The sequence below is a fragment of the Genypterus blacodes genome, unplaced genomic scaffold, assembly GCF_046128005.1.
Source record: "Genypterus blacodes isolate CSIRO-AG114 ecotype Tasmania unplaced genomic scaffold, CSIRO-AGI_Gbla_v1 ptg000021l_1, whole genome shotgun sequence".
In the NCBI taxonomy this organism is placed as follows: Eukaryota; Metazoa; Chordata; class Actinopteri; order Ophidiiformes; family Ophidiidae; genus Genypterus; species Genypterus blacodes.
The window spans coordinates 3876042-3888691 of record NW_027466834.1 but is presented as its reverse complement, the minus strand read 5'-3'; the positions used below and the strand labels follow the sequence as shown (position 1 = coordinate 3888691).

At 43.2% G+C, this 12650-nt stretch overlaps 1 protein-coding gene across 1 annotated transcript in view; it reads left to right on the top strand.

Annotated features, from left to right (window-relative positions):
• Window positions 1-12650, top strand: part of itpr2 (inositol 1,4,5-trisphosphate receptor, type 2) — a 46104-nt gene that overhangs the window by 3789 nt on the left and 29665 nt on the right. The window contains exons 2-24 of the mRNA XM_076141828.1: window positions 239-309; window positions 577-695; window positions 774-860; window positions 1359-1517; window positions 2275-2373; window positions 2493-2576; window positions 2994-3140; window positions 3867-3962; window positions 4401-4445; window positions 5906-6078; window positions 6736-6835; window positions 6922-7082; window positions 7173-7314; window positions 7434-7592; window positions 8302-8474; window positions 9428-9547; window positions 9748-9930; window positions 10606-10857; window positions 10936-11083; window positions 11182-11329; window positions 11998-12185; window positions 12277-12409; window positions 12535-12592. Coding sequence (XP_075997943.1) covers window positions 239-309; window positions 577-695; window positions 774-860; window positions 1359-1517; window positions 2275-2373; window positions 2493-2576; window positions 2994-3140; window positions 3867-3962; window positions 4401-4445; window positions 5906-6078; window positions 6736-6835; window positions 6922-7082; window positions 7173-7314; window positions 7434-7592; window positions 8302-8474; window positions 9428-9547; window positions 9748-9930; window positions 10606-10857; window positions 10936-11083; window positions 11182-11329; window positions 11998-12185; window positions 12277-12409; window positions 12535-12592 — 3045 coding nt within the window. The remainder of the gene's footprint in view (window positions 1-238; window positions 310-576; window positions 696-773; window positions 861-1358; window positions 1518-2274; window positions 2374-2492; window positions 2577-2993; window positions 3141-3866; window positions 3963-4400; window positions 4446-5905; window positions 6079-6735; window positions 6836-6921; window positions 7083-7172; window positions 7315-7433; window positions 7593-8301; window positions 8475-9427; window positions 9548-9747; window positions 9931-10605; window positions 10858-10935; window positions 11084-11181; window positions 11330-11997; window positions 12186-12276; window positions 12410-12534; window positions 12593-12650) is intronic.

Sequence of the window (12650 nt, the reverse complement as noted above, 5' to 3'; positions counted from 1 at the left end):
TATTTCTGCCATATCTTGTGATATAGCTGAGTTTCATGTGGAAGATGTAGCACACTGGGAGATTGCACAGATAACATCTGGGAGACCTAGGTTTGAATCCCTCTTGCTCCAACTAAGAAGAATATCACTGAATCCGCTGCGTATTTGTCAGAAAGGGACAACTTAAGCGATGACAAATCGTCTAAAAAAAACACACAACACTAAGTAACATGTGAATCATTTGTGCTCCTCTCTCCAGGCTTGTTGATGACCGGTGTGTGGTCAAGCCTGATGCTGGAAACCTGACCAACCCACCCAAGAAGTTCAGAGGTGTGTGGACTTATACTGGTCACACTGGTTTTTACACACACACACACACACGCACACGCACACACACACACACAGACCACATTATTTGTCCTCTGTGTTGTTTTATTCTTGCTGTGTGGTTTTAAATTATATTATTTGTGACTCTTACAACCCACTCATGGGTAAATAACCTAAAAAAAATGCAGTTGTACCACATCAGAGCTTTGATTAGCACTTTACCGACTCACACAAAGGGACTGAATGTGTGTTGTGCTTCTCCCTCTCCAGACTGTCTATTCAAGGTGTGTCCCAGGAACAGATACTCAGCCCAGAAGCAGTTCTGGAAGGCCAAACAGGGAAAACAAGGAAATAACAACACACAGGGAGACCTGTTCAAGAAGTTACAGGTAATGAGTTTTTACCACACATGGGCCTCATCCAGGTGTGTGTTTTTCAAGACTCATAATCTCTTTGTCATTATGTAGCATGCAGCAGAACTGGAGCAGAAGCAGAATGAGTCTGAGAACAAGAAGTTCCTGGGTGAAAACGTCAAATACAGTAATGTCATCCAGGTACAAGACCAATCCTCTGTCAACACGCTGCTGTCACTTTAATTTGGTTTTGTTTGCTCGCCAAGGTTGTCCTCCATTTACGATGATTGCGCAAAAGTTTCACAGACACAATAGTAAACACTGTTCTAGAAGGCAAAATGAACAATAAAACTGTATATGTAATAGCTTCAGTATATACACCTTCTCAACAATCACTTTGTTAGGTCAAAACTTAATCAATTCAGGCCTTATATCCCATTTTTATTGAGAGTATTCACATACAAAATACAGCGTCACTGTCACGCATATGATTATTGCTTTTCTATAGTTAAGAATAGAGACGTTTTTTTCAATACGGGGAGGAATTGTGATCATGATCTAATCGATAAGCTGCGAAACGTCGTAGCTGAGAGCCCGAATTGGACCTTTGAGGTTCCTCTAACACCCCCCTATGTTACAAATGACTGCTCAAACTGCTTTGTATTCATTGTGTTTAAGCATTCCATCCTTGTGCTTCAGTTCCTGCACATAAAGAGCAATAAGTACCTGACGGTGAATAAGCGCCTCCCCGCCTTGCTGGAGAAGAACGCTGTGCGGGTTTCCCTGGACCCAGCCGGGAACGAAGACTCCTGGTTCTGCATTCAGCCCTTCTGGAAGCTCCGAAGCGAAGGAGATAATGTAGGTGTCCCTTTGCATTACTAGTGACCAGTGACCCGAGTGCTCTATCATAACTTAACACTCGTATTTATATCTGCTATAAGTACCGTACATGTCGTTTGGTGTATGAGCTGACTGTTTCATCCAGTTCAATGTGTTTCCAATAACATTTCCTATTTTATCCTCCCCCCTTTTGGCTTTAGCATCATATGGTTAAAGGTATTGCTCTTGATTGTGCATGGTGTTTGTGCATTATTACGTCAGACACTGAACATTTTGTAAACGCATGGTTTCACCAGTCTTGCAGTTGCATGCAGAATTTCAGTTGAGTATAAAAAATAAAAAAGCATCATGTCAGCAATTTCCTGTCTGTGACACTGAAATTGAAATGGTGTCAAGTATTGAATAAGCGGGCATTTTTAAAGCCACAGTGTGCTTGTGTGTGGCTGCTTAACGTGGATGTAGAGCATGCACTTCACAAGCAATAACAGCAGTAACAGGTAATGTATTCTTCAGCCATCACGTTCCTGTATCTTGCATCTAAATCCTCACACTTTGTACATATAAACCTGTTTGCGGTGAACAACTGGAGCACTTCTCCTAGTGTGAGCTTCAGCTTTTTGCACATAGCATAGAAAACGTTTGCAGAACTCGATGAAATACCTTGCATGAGTATGCTTAGACTTTCTGTTTCAGCTGTTTGAACTCTATTCAGAACCTTCACCATGTGCCAGCACCTCCTACTGAGTCTTGACCGTGTCCCTATTTTGGGTTCAAGGTGGTGGTTGGAGACAAAGTGGTGCTGATGCCAGTGGGGGCAGGGCAGCCTCTCCACGCCAGTAACATTGAGCTGCTAGACTCCCCCGGCTGCAAAGAGGTGGGGGATTCGCTCACTAGTGTCATTCTGTAAGCACTAAAGGACGAATGTCCAAAATGTAAGTAAAGAGGCTCGGTATCATGCTGTCTGTGCCTTTCTGTCTGTGCTTGGCGCTGTAGGTTAATGCTGTCAACTGTAACACCAGCTGGAAAGTCACCTTGTTCATGAAGTTTAGTGACGACAGGGAAGACGTTCTGAAGGGGGTATGTACTGTGACATCGCTGTGTTTGTTCTTCCTCCAACGGTTGCCTGTTGTTTATATGTCAACAATTTATTCATTGATTTCCATTAAACTTGGTGGGCAGGTTGGACGAGATGACTGTAATAATTATTCATGTTTTCTGCCGACGTTTGAGAAATCTTTGTTTGTTGACAATTTGCTGTAATTGGCTGCCAAATTTGAAAATGTGAAGAAATTGGTCGACTGTAACCAAACTTGGAAGGACTTCTCCTGTCATTATTGGAGGAAAACTTTGCCTTGATGGAGGTTTTTTTGTTGCATGTGCTTTTAAAGTATTTTTGTGTATTACTTTAATAATTGCCCTGGGTTATGTACTTGAGGTTGTGTGTACTTTGCGTGTTTCAGTGCAAACAGTCTCTTGTGTCCGTCCTCTTGTCAGGGAGACGTGGTGAGGCTCTTCCACGCAGAGCAGGAGAAGTACCTGACCAGTGGCGAGTACAAGGAAAAGCAACACGTCTTTCTCAGAACCACACTGCGACAGTCGGCCACCTCGGCCACCAGCTCCAAGGCACTGTGGGAGATTGAGGTAAAGCACCCATGCGGCCTAAAGCACGGGGGTACTTAATATGAGGATGTGACACCTCATCATAAGTCAAAAAGGAAGTGTGTTGTCGCCATTAGAGGTGACAAAGGGCATTTCTAAACACTTATATTTACAGGTTTGCAGTATCTGTAACTCTCAGCGGACGCAGTTGTAGGTTAATCTTTAAGACTTTGCATAATGGACTGGTACTCTGTGTTCCTCTCAGTCAGCTTGAACTGATTTAGAGTTCCTGTTGTCGCAGCTCTTTGTGCCAGAATGTACTTATGTTACCATATAAGGTGTTGCCAACACAAATTCCTGTCAGCCTTGGTATACTGGGTGACTCTGATATGGCATTAACAGCAGACACACCAACTCCTGAGGCTGCAATTGATGTTTGACAGTAAAGTGTAAAGAAAATCTACTTTCATTTAACTTTTACTTAAGAATATGGGTCAGAAAGACATTAAAATGCCAGCAGTTAAACATATTTACTATTTTTTATCCAAATGTTCTACAGTGCTGCTCTGTGCAGGTTTATCTCTGAAAGAAAACCTTGACATTTAACAGTAAGTGAACGAATCCAGTAACCCAAAGCTTTGCGTCATCACAAACCAGTGGGAGGCGAACACAGGCTGTCAAGCGCGATAAACAGTGGTCAGACTGAAGGCTTGCTGTATCAATGCTCCAGGTGTGTTATGTCTGTGTGCTTTTGTGTCTCCATGGCAGGTTGTGCACTATGACCCGTGCAGGGGCGGAGCTGGACAGTGGAACAGTCTATTTCGCTTCAAGCATCTGGCTACTGGCAACTACCTTGCCGCTGAGGTGGGCTTTGACCTACATCTGCTGTAGTTTTGCTCGAATGATGATTATCTATGACATATAACATTATTAAACATTTTAGAGGTACAGTTCTGCTTTTGATGTTAAATGAACCAAACAGCTGATGGGAATCTTGTACAATATCTACACACCAGATGTGAAACCAACCTCTGATATCTTGATGATGATGAATGATTATAATCATAACAAAGTCGACAAGCTGTTTCATTTTGTAGAAGTGTGTGTCATGTGTACATCTACAGCTGCTTACTCTAATAATGAAATCCTGTCAGTAATGTATATGTTGAGCTGTAGGTGGCAGTGTTCCCTCTGGTATCCACATTTATCAGCCGTCCTTGACTGCTGAACAGTTTGTGTTTGTCAGATGAGGATGATCATGACAAGTTTCTAAAGCTAAGCCCCCCCTCCTTTTCCCTGCAGTTGAACCCCGATTTCAAAGATGACAGCACGGAGTCCAAGGGAGAGGTGAGTGAGTCAAATAAGTACAATCACTCAAAAATGACCTCATACCAGCTTCAACAGCTTATTTGCTGTTATTGCAGGTAGATGTTTTTACGATTCAATAAATTGCCGACGATACTAACAATGAAAATACCCCACAAATGAGTCAGATGCCGTTAGATTGAACGAGAGAATGAGTTAGAGAACAGAATGGACATCGCTGAAAAAGCTTTTATGAGTGTGTAGTAGAAGGAATGATTGTACATTGTCTGTCCAGCTTCAGGCCTTTTCTGTTTCCTTATCCGTTGGTTCCTTATGCAATACCACCAGCCTTCTCACACTCATAAACTACTTGCACAGACACAGACACACAGACGCACAAACTCAGGAAAACTCTTTGCTCTGTATCTATATCGAGACGTTTCTTTCAGCTCTTTGCCTCCTTGCACATTTGTATTCTGCCATTGCGAGGAACACGCACACAAACTCTCAGCCTCGCACACTCTCACATGCTGAATTTCAGACACACAGGGGGCTCCTTACATAACGTCTGGGTGTGGGGGTGCCCTGCGAGAGGGGATGCGGCGGGTGGTGGGGGGGCAGACGTGCTGTCTGCTCCGCTCCGCTCGCCTGTGCTAAGCTGTTGGGGTGAGTCACCACAGGAGAGGAGAGGAGAGGGGAGGGGGGGGAGAGTGGGAGGATGGAGAAGCTGAGACGCTCTGGGGAGCTTCCCATTGACATGCAGAGAACAGTGGGAGAAATTAACCCTCGCCATTATCTGCTGCATCTGCACGGCACAGACCATAGCGGCCCACATACTGCAGTGTGTTTAGCACCACAGAGGAGAGTCACGCCTCTGCCCACATTCACACCTGGTATGTAAAAAAAAATGTTGGTGCTGGTGTTAATTACAGATCCCAACAACTAGCAGAGCTTATACATACATTTGGGTTGCATCAAAAATCTTTTCGAAGTAGTTCATGAAATGAGACGGAATTTGTACAATTGCGTGACTGAAAATATTAAAAAGGCCTTATGGCGTAGGCAAGGTGTGAGGTTAGCCTGTTAGAGTGCCATCAAGTGGTGGAGGAAGGAGTGGTACCTATTCTGCTGACTGCTGAAACTATTTGTCATGCAAGTTAGTCAGGACAGTTATATTACATAGTATTTTATGTCGTCGACAGTAATAGATGACCTAACAATGCGTATGCAAATATACATTTTATAAAGAAAAGAATATATATAATATAGTTGAAATATAGTTAAATGAAACTGTCTGTACACAGCCTGTCCTACAGAACTGAACATTTTTTGCAACATCCCTTGAATAAAATGTTTGATGTTTGTCATATTTCTTTTCTGTAACTTTAAAAGTTTGGTGATCCTCGATATGAAACTGACTGCTGACATTTGTTTCTGTTTTCTCTGTGTGCGTGTGCCTGCTTGTTTCTGTGTGTGCCTGTGTTTGTGTTTGGCTGCTGTAGAATGAGACAGACACTGTTTTCACCAAGAGGAAGCATCAGGCAGCAGAGAAGATTGCTTTCACCCTGGTTTCTGTTCCCCATGGGAATGATATTGCTTCTCTGTTTGAGCTGGATGCCACCACTCTGCAGAGGGCCGACCGTCTGGTGCCCAGGGCAGTCAGTCAGTCAGTCAGGTCAGTCATGGGGGCAACACTGAACAAGTTCATCTCACAGTAGCACATACTACATGATTGAAGTGTAGTATTCATACAGTATACCACTTACAAAAACAACTAACTAAGTATGAATCTGATTAAGCTACGTTGGGAATACCAGAAACAAACACTTCATTTTATTTCTTTAATCAACCCGTCAACCCACAATCCACCACAGAAGTGCCAAATATTTGTCATTATATTTAACAGTATTATTCTGAATGTCACAGATGTGATGTAGATTGTTGATTGTCATGTTGTCCAGCTCTACTTGCAGCAGATATTTTTCATTAGAGGAACAAGCAGTTCTTGTCACCAAATCTGCTATTGCGCTGTATCTCTGGTAGTTATCTTCAATATCAACCATCTGGTTTGGAGAATTTCCTCCAAGTACAGTAGGTGTAACTTTGTCGTTAGTAGAGGAGCAATCATACCATTGTTTTTTACCTCATGGTCCTGGCTGCTGTTTCTGAATAACAAAATTAGAGGCAAAATGGAGCTGCTTCATCCAATTGGCAGAAAATGTTTTAGTAAAAATAACATCCCAATACTGAATGACTAACTTAATTTTTCCCAATTAAGTATTATCAACTAAAATTTGATCTGCTACAAGTGATTTGTCATGTCTGTCCTCAGAAACTCCTATGTGAGGCTCAGGCACCTGTGCACCAACACCTGGGTGACCAGCACTAATGTTCCCATTGATGCAGAGGAGGAGCGTCCAGTCATGCTCAAGGTCTGCACACACACACACACACACACACACACACACACACACACACACACACACAGATGCATTATTTAGAAATTTGTCTTTCATAGATTGGCACCTGTCCAACCAAGGAGGACAAAGAGGCTTTTGCCATTATCCCTGTTCCACTGTCCGTGGTCAGGGACTTGGACTTTGCCATGGATGCCAGCAAAGTCCTGGAACATACAGTGAGAAAGCTTCAACATGGCAACATCGCTCAGAATGAGCGCAGGTACGCAGACCGTCATGATACTGAGGGGACACGGACAGTGAGCATATGTTATGGTTTCAGATGTTATATTTGCCTTTGTGCATATTTCAGGTTTGTGACTAAACTCCTGGAGGACCTGGTGTTCTTTGTGTGTGCAGTACACAACAACGGCCAGGATGTTTTATCTGTGGTCACATCCAAACCCTGTCAAGAGAGACAGAAGCTCATGCGTGAACAGGATATACTTGCCCAGGTCAGTCAGTGATGCCCATATCCTAATGCTATTTGCATCTATATATGAATAGAGACTGACTGTGGTGTTACCAGTAGAGACAATGTAATGCAATCAGTCTGGTGTTTCTGCTCCTCCAGATCTTTGGCATCCTGAAGGCTCCATTCACTGGCCAGGGTGATGGTCCAATGCTGAAATTGGAGGATTTGGGAGATAAGCGTTACGCTCACTTCAAGTACATGCTGAGACTCTGCTATAGGGTGCTACGTCACTCCCAACAGGACTATCGTAGGAACCAGGCATGTTACAGCTTTCCCTGTATAACGTCTGATAGTTTCCCTGGCCATTAGCCTCATTCAGATGCTTATCATGGGATGGAGGGTAGACTGAGGTGACTTTGGGCTGCTATTTTATCTGTGCAGATCCCCCGCCTGTCTAGGAAATCATTGCAAGGAAAGTTGCGGTCTCCTCACACCAAACAGCAACTGTAATGCTTCGGCTAATTGATACTTAATTCACCAATTAATGCATTGACAGGTTTAATAAATGACACTGGGTGGGTAAAATGTGATGATTCTTTACTTCATATCATGCTCATTTATAAACTTATAAGCAGTTTAATTTGGGCTCTGATGAACTTGTAGTGAGCACCATCTAAAAATATCTGATTAAAATAAGCATGACTTGCAGCCTTAAATGTTGGCCCAAACGCTGTAGCTGTCATTGAGCTGCTCCGTGAGCTGCTCAGTGGCAAACAGGCTCTGGTTGTCACTGGCAGCCCTCAGGTGAGATTGTGGGAGACTTCCTGAATGTGGATCAGGGAGGTTTTTAGAAACGGTTTACTCAGCAAGTTCAGCCTGAATAAATAACGGTTAAAAAAACACTGATTCCGCATCTCAGCACATTTTATGCTCCTGTATTATTCAGGCATTTCCTAACAATTTCACAAATCACTCCAGCACAAACATCACTAAGTGTTGCTAACCATGGGTTCTGTGTGCCTTCTAGGAATATATAGCCAAAAAGTTCTCAATCATGCAGTCTCAGATTGGCTATGAGATACTCGCCGAGGACACAATCACAGCCCTGCTGCACAACAACCGCAAGCTGCTGGAGCAACACATCACAGCCAGAGAGATCGAAACCTTCGTCAGCCTGCTCAGGTGCAACAGGGAGCCCAGGTGAGACATATGTTGCTCGTATATAAGAGACCCAACAGGAGCAAGGTCAAGATAAATACTGGAAGAATCTTATGTTATTGTGAAAATGAACAGCTAGCTGACAGCAAGTAAGAAGGTTAAAGGAGCCATATTACACCAAACTGTTGCCCCTTGCCCTTCTTTAATCGCTCATCCTGCTCTGTTACAACCCCGAAAAAGGGAAAAGATAAAACCTTCTGGATTTTTCTTATCTGGAAAAATGAAATTCACCTCCTGTTTAGCACAACCAGCAATGGGGAAAATTATTCCAGTGTCAGTTGAATGAATGGCTGCTGGATGCCACATTACTGTGAGAGTAATTTTGCAGATGGTCCATTTGAGGACAACAGTTATTTAGAGACAACCAATCAGAGCCAAGGCTCATTTGCATACCATCATTGCTCAAAAAAGTCATCTCATTCTCCAAAATGACAGTTTGAGGAGCTGGAAATGTGCAGAAAAAGCTCAGTTTGTGAGATTTTTATTTGTCAACAAACTTCCCAAACTACTGTATTTACAGAACACAGGGAAGAATAACAACTTCCTAGTAAAACATGGGCAGATCTGGATCTGGCTGTGAATCTAATCAACACCTTGACCCGATTTCCACTTATCTACAAAATCCCATTTGTAATTCAGTGTTTGTCTGCTAATTTTTCCTGTTGACAAACGGCAACAGCTTCTTTGGAGAAGATAATAAGGAAATCCAATACAAAAGCACTGCAATATGTAAAAAATTGCTCCACCTTTGCAAAACTCATACTGTTGCATTTTTATGGCAACTATAACAAAGTCACATTTCACCTTTATGGTCATTTTGATGGATATTGTATTAGATTACTGTGTTATGCTGTACAGTTTTCCTGTTATTGAGTCCCTCTGTGTCATATAAAATCAGTCATATGTCCATATATATGTGTGCTCTACCCCTCCAGATTCTTGGATTATCTCTCTGATCTCTGTGTGTCCAATAAGACTGCCATCCCCGTCACACAGGAGCTTATCTGCAAATTCATGCTGAACCGCAGCAACGCAGATATCCTCATCCAGACCAAGTGAGTCACATTGTGCTCTCTATATTTAAAACACTGGAGTCGACGCTGTCAGATTTTTGTCATTCATTTTTAAACCGAGCGCTCTTCTCTCCAGGTTGATGTTGTGACATAAATATTTTCAACAGCAGGCCTACATCAAAGTGTAATATGTGCATTTTGTGTAGTAAAAGCTTTATGTCGCACAAACTTTCCTCCCCCAGACTAATCCCCAGCGCAGAGCCCGCCCTGGAGTTGTCTTTGCTGCAGGAGGACGTGGAGGAGGAGGAAGTTTGGCTCTATTGGGTTGATGGCCACAAGGAACCTCATGGCAAATCCATCCGCCACCTGGCCCAGGATGCCAAGGGCAACCACAAGATGGATGTAGACATCATCACCTACTACAGGTGAGGGTGTCGTTTTTGGCAACACCAGCGGCAGCACTCTGGGTTATTGCAGTGCCTCAGTGTCTTTCATTCTGTGCAGTGCAGTAATAACTACCACCAGTACCTCCAACTGCTGCATACTTTGTCATGTAGTTTAGTACAGATGTTATTGTCCGATCATTGCAGAAATATTTTAATCTTCCACAAGTCCCATCATATGTTCACCACTTTAATTTATCATGATATTATGAATTATAATAGTCCGATTTCTATTGAATTTGCACCGGCTAATCATGATCCCCAGAGGATGAACCCATTATTCTTTTTTGTAAGGATTCCTCTAGTTCCCCCTAGGTTGATCTTCAAGAAATGTACATGCAGCAGGACGGATTCAAACTCCTTCACGCTTCATGCTCGCCAGAGGATAAAGCCTAACAGTATCAGCTTTCCTCTGGTCCCAACTTTTTGTCCATTTTTGTCTTACACTTAGAGTTCAATAACACAATTCTTAGTGTTATAGTCTTAGTGTAACAATTGCACCATTATATTACACTATTTTGTGATTTAAAAACACACCCTCAAATGAATACTAGTCTCAGTCTTACATCTTTTTCCCAGTATTCCCTCTATAGATTTTCTCCATTATCAATCTTTCCTTGCGATTGTCTCTCCCCATGTCCCTGTCCTCCTCTGTAGGTACCAGTTGAACCTGTTTGCTAAAATGTGCCTGGACCGCCAATACCTCGCCATCAACCAGATCTCCAGTCAGCTGCCGGTGGACCTGATCCTGCGCTGTATGTTTGACGACTGCCTGCCGTACAACCTGAGGGCCTCCTTCTGCCGCCTCATGCTACACATGCATGTGGACCGAGACCCGCAGGAGGCGGTAGTTCCTGTGCGCTACGCCCGCCTCTGGACTGAGATCCCCTCCAAGATATCCATCCATGAGTGAGCATCCAACGTGTATGTGTGTTGGGTTGTCTATGTATCATGCAAGTTCCCAAGTGCAGATTTGCGCTCCCACAGGTTTGAGTATGAATCTGCCGACACTTCAAGAGAGGAGATGAAGAGGAAGTTTGCTCCCACTATGGAGTTTGTGGAGGAATACCTGAAAGATGTAGTCAGCCAATCATTTCCATTTGGAGACAAAGACAAGAATGAGCTCACGCTAGAGGTAATAAAAAAAAAAAAAAAAAAAGTACTCTCACATAGTGCACTATTGTCTAACAATTTAGTTTTTTAATGAGTTGTTTTCTTCCACATTTCTTCCAGGTGGTGAATCTGGCTCGTCACCTGGTCTACTTTGGCTTCTACAGCTTTAGTGAACTGCTGCGCCTCACACGCACTCTGCTGGCCATTCTGGATATTGTCCAGCAGCCGCTCACCTTCATGAATAAGCTCAACAAGAGTCCAGAGGCTGGTCAGTGCCAACGGGAACTGCGCAAATATACAGAGGAAGGGATTTATAGTCAAGCCAGGTTTATATTCAGTATTCAGAGCTTCAAACACGGCACATCTGGCAGCAAACACTTTATAGGAGAGTGACCAAGTCCAGAACGTGCTCAGTTCACAATCACAACTTAAGAACAGTTACATTTTAAAGCAAATGAGAAAAAGTTTGTGTTTGGTGTGGATTATTTTGAGTATATAATGGGGGGTGTTCCATAATCTGGGTAGATTCTGAGAAAAGCTCTGTCACCATATATTTTTTATCTTTTCTTATTTAAAGGATGAACAAAGGTCCACTCACAGGGGACATTGGGTCTCTAGCAGGATGATGTTTTTAAGAATAAGGGCAGAACTACATCTTTAGTATGTACATGTGGGAGCCAGTAGAGGGAGGCAAGAGTTGGGGTAATAGTAGTTTAATCATTCCCGCAGCATTTTGGACACTGGTGGAGTGATTCTGGTGCCAAATGTGAGTGAGACGCCCAGTAGACATGAGGGGACAGATTCTTCAGGTCAGACAAGAGTTATTCGTTTTGCTGCCCCAGCTTTGGTTTCCCCCTCAGTTCAGAGTTTAGAGTTCAGAGCCATCTCCTTCAGGTTGTGATTGTAATCTGATAATCTGTTTAATGTTCCCTTCAGGCAACAATGTGCTGCGTACCATCCACGGTGTTGGGGAGATGATGACTCAGATGGTGATGAGCCGCGGGGTGCCGCACAGCCTCCCTGACACGCCTCCCTCCCTGCGCTATGGGAAAGGACATTTATTGCCAGACAACGAGGATGTCATTGTGATGGACACCAAGCTGAGGATCATCGAGATCCTACAAGTAAGCGGCACCTTCCGAATGCGATCTTCCTGACCTCGTCCTGATCGTATTTTTTAAATTGAATTCTATGTCATGTTTGTTTTCCTGTCAGTTCATCCTTAGCGTGAGGTTGGATTACAGGATCACCTACTTGTTGTCAGCCTACAAGAAAGAGTTTGGCAACAAGGACATCACTGATAGTACAGTCTCAGTGTCAGACTTACCCTCACCATTCATCATGTCAGGTGACGTTCATGCGGATGATGTCGTCTATATCAGCACAGTGCAAATACAGAAACTTTGCTCTAATGTCATAGATTCTTGAATGTATTTACTCTGTTTTACTCTGCCTATTCTATTTTGTCTCCAGTCCCTGAACCAGACATAGAAGAGATCACAACCAAAGCAGAGACCATGTTTGCAGGCAGGTAGGTGGAAGTTGTGGTTTTGTTTGCTTTTAAGTTCTCAATGATCGATGAAAAACAC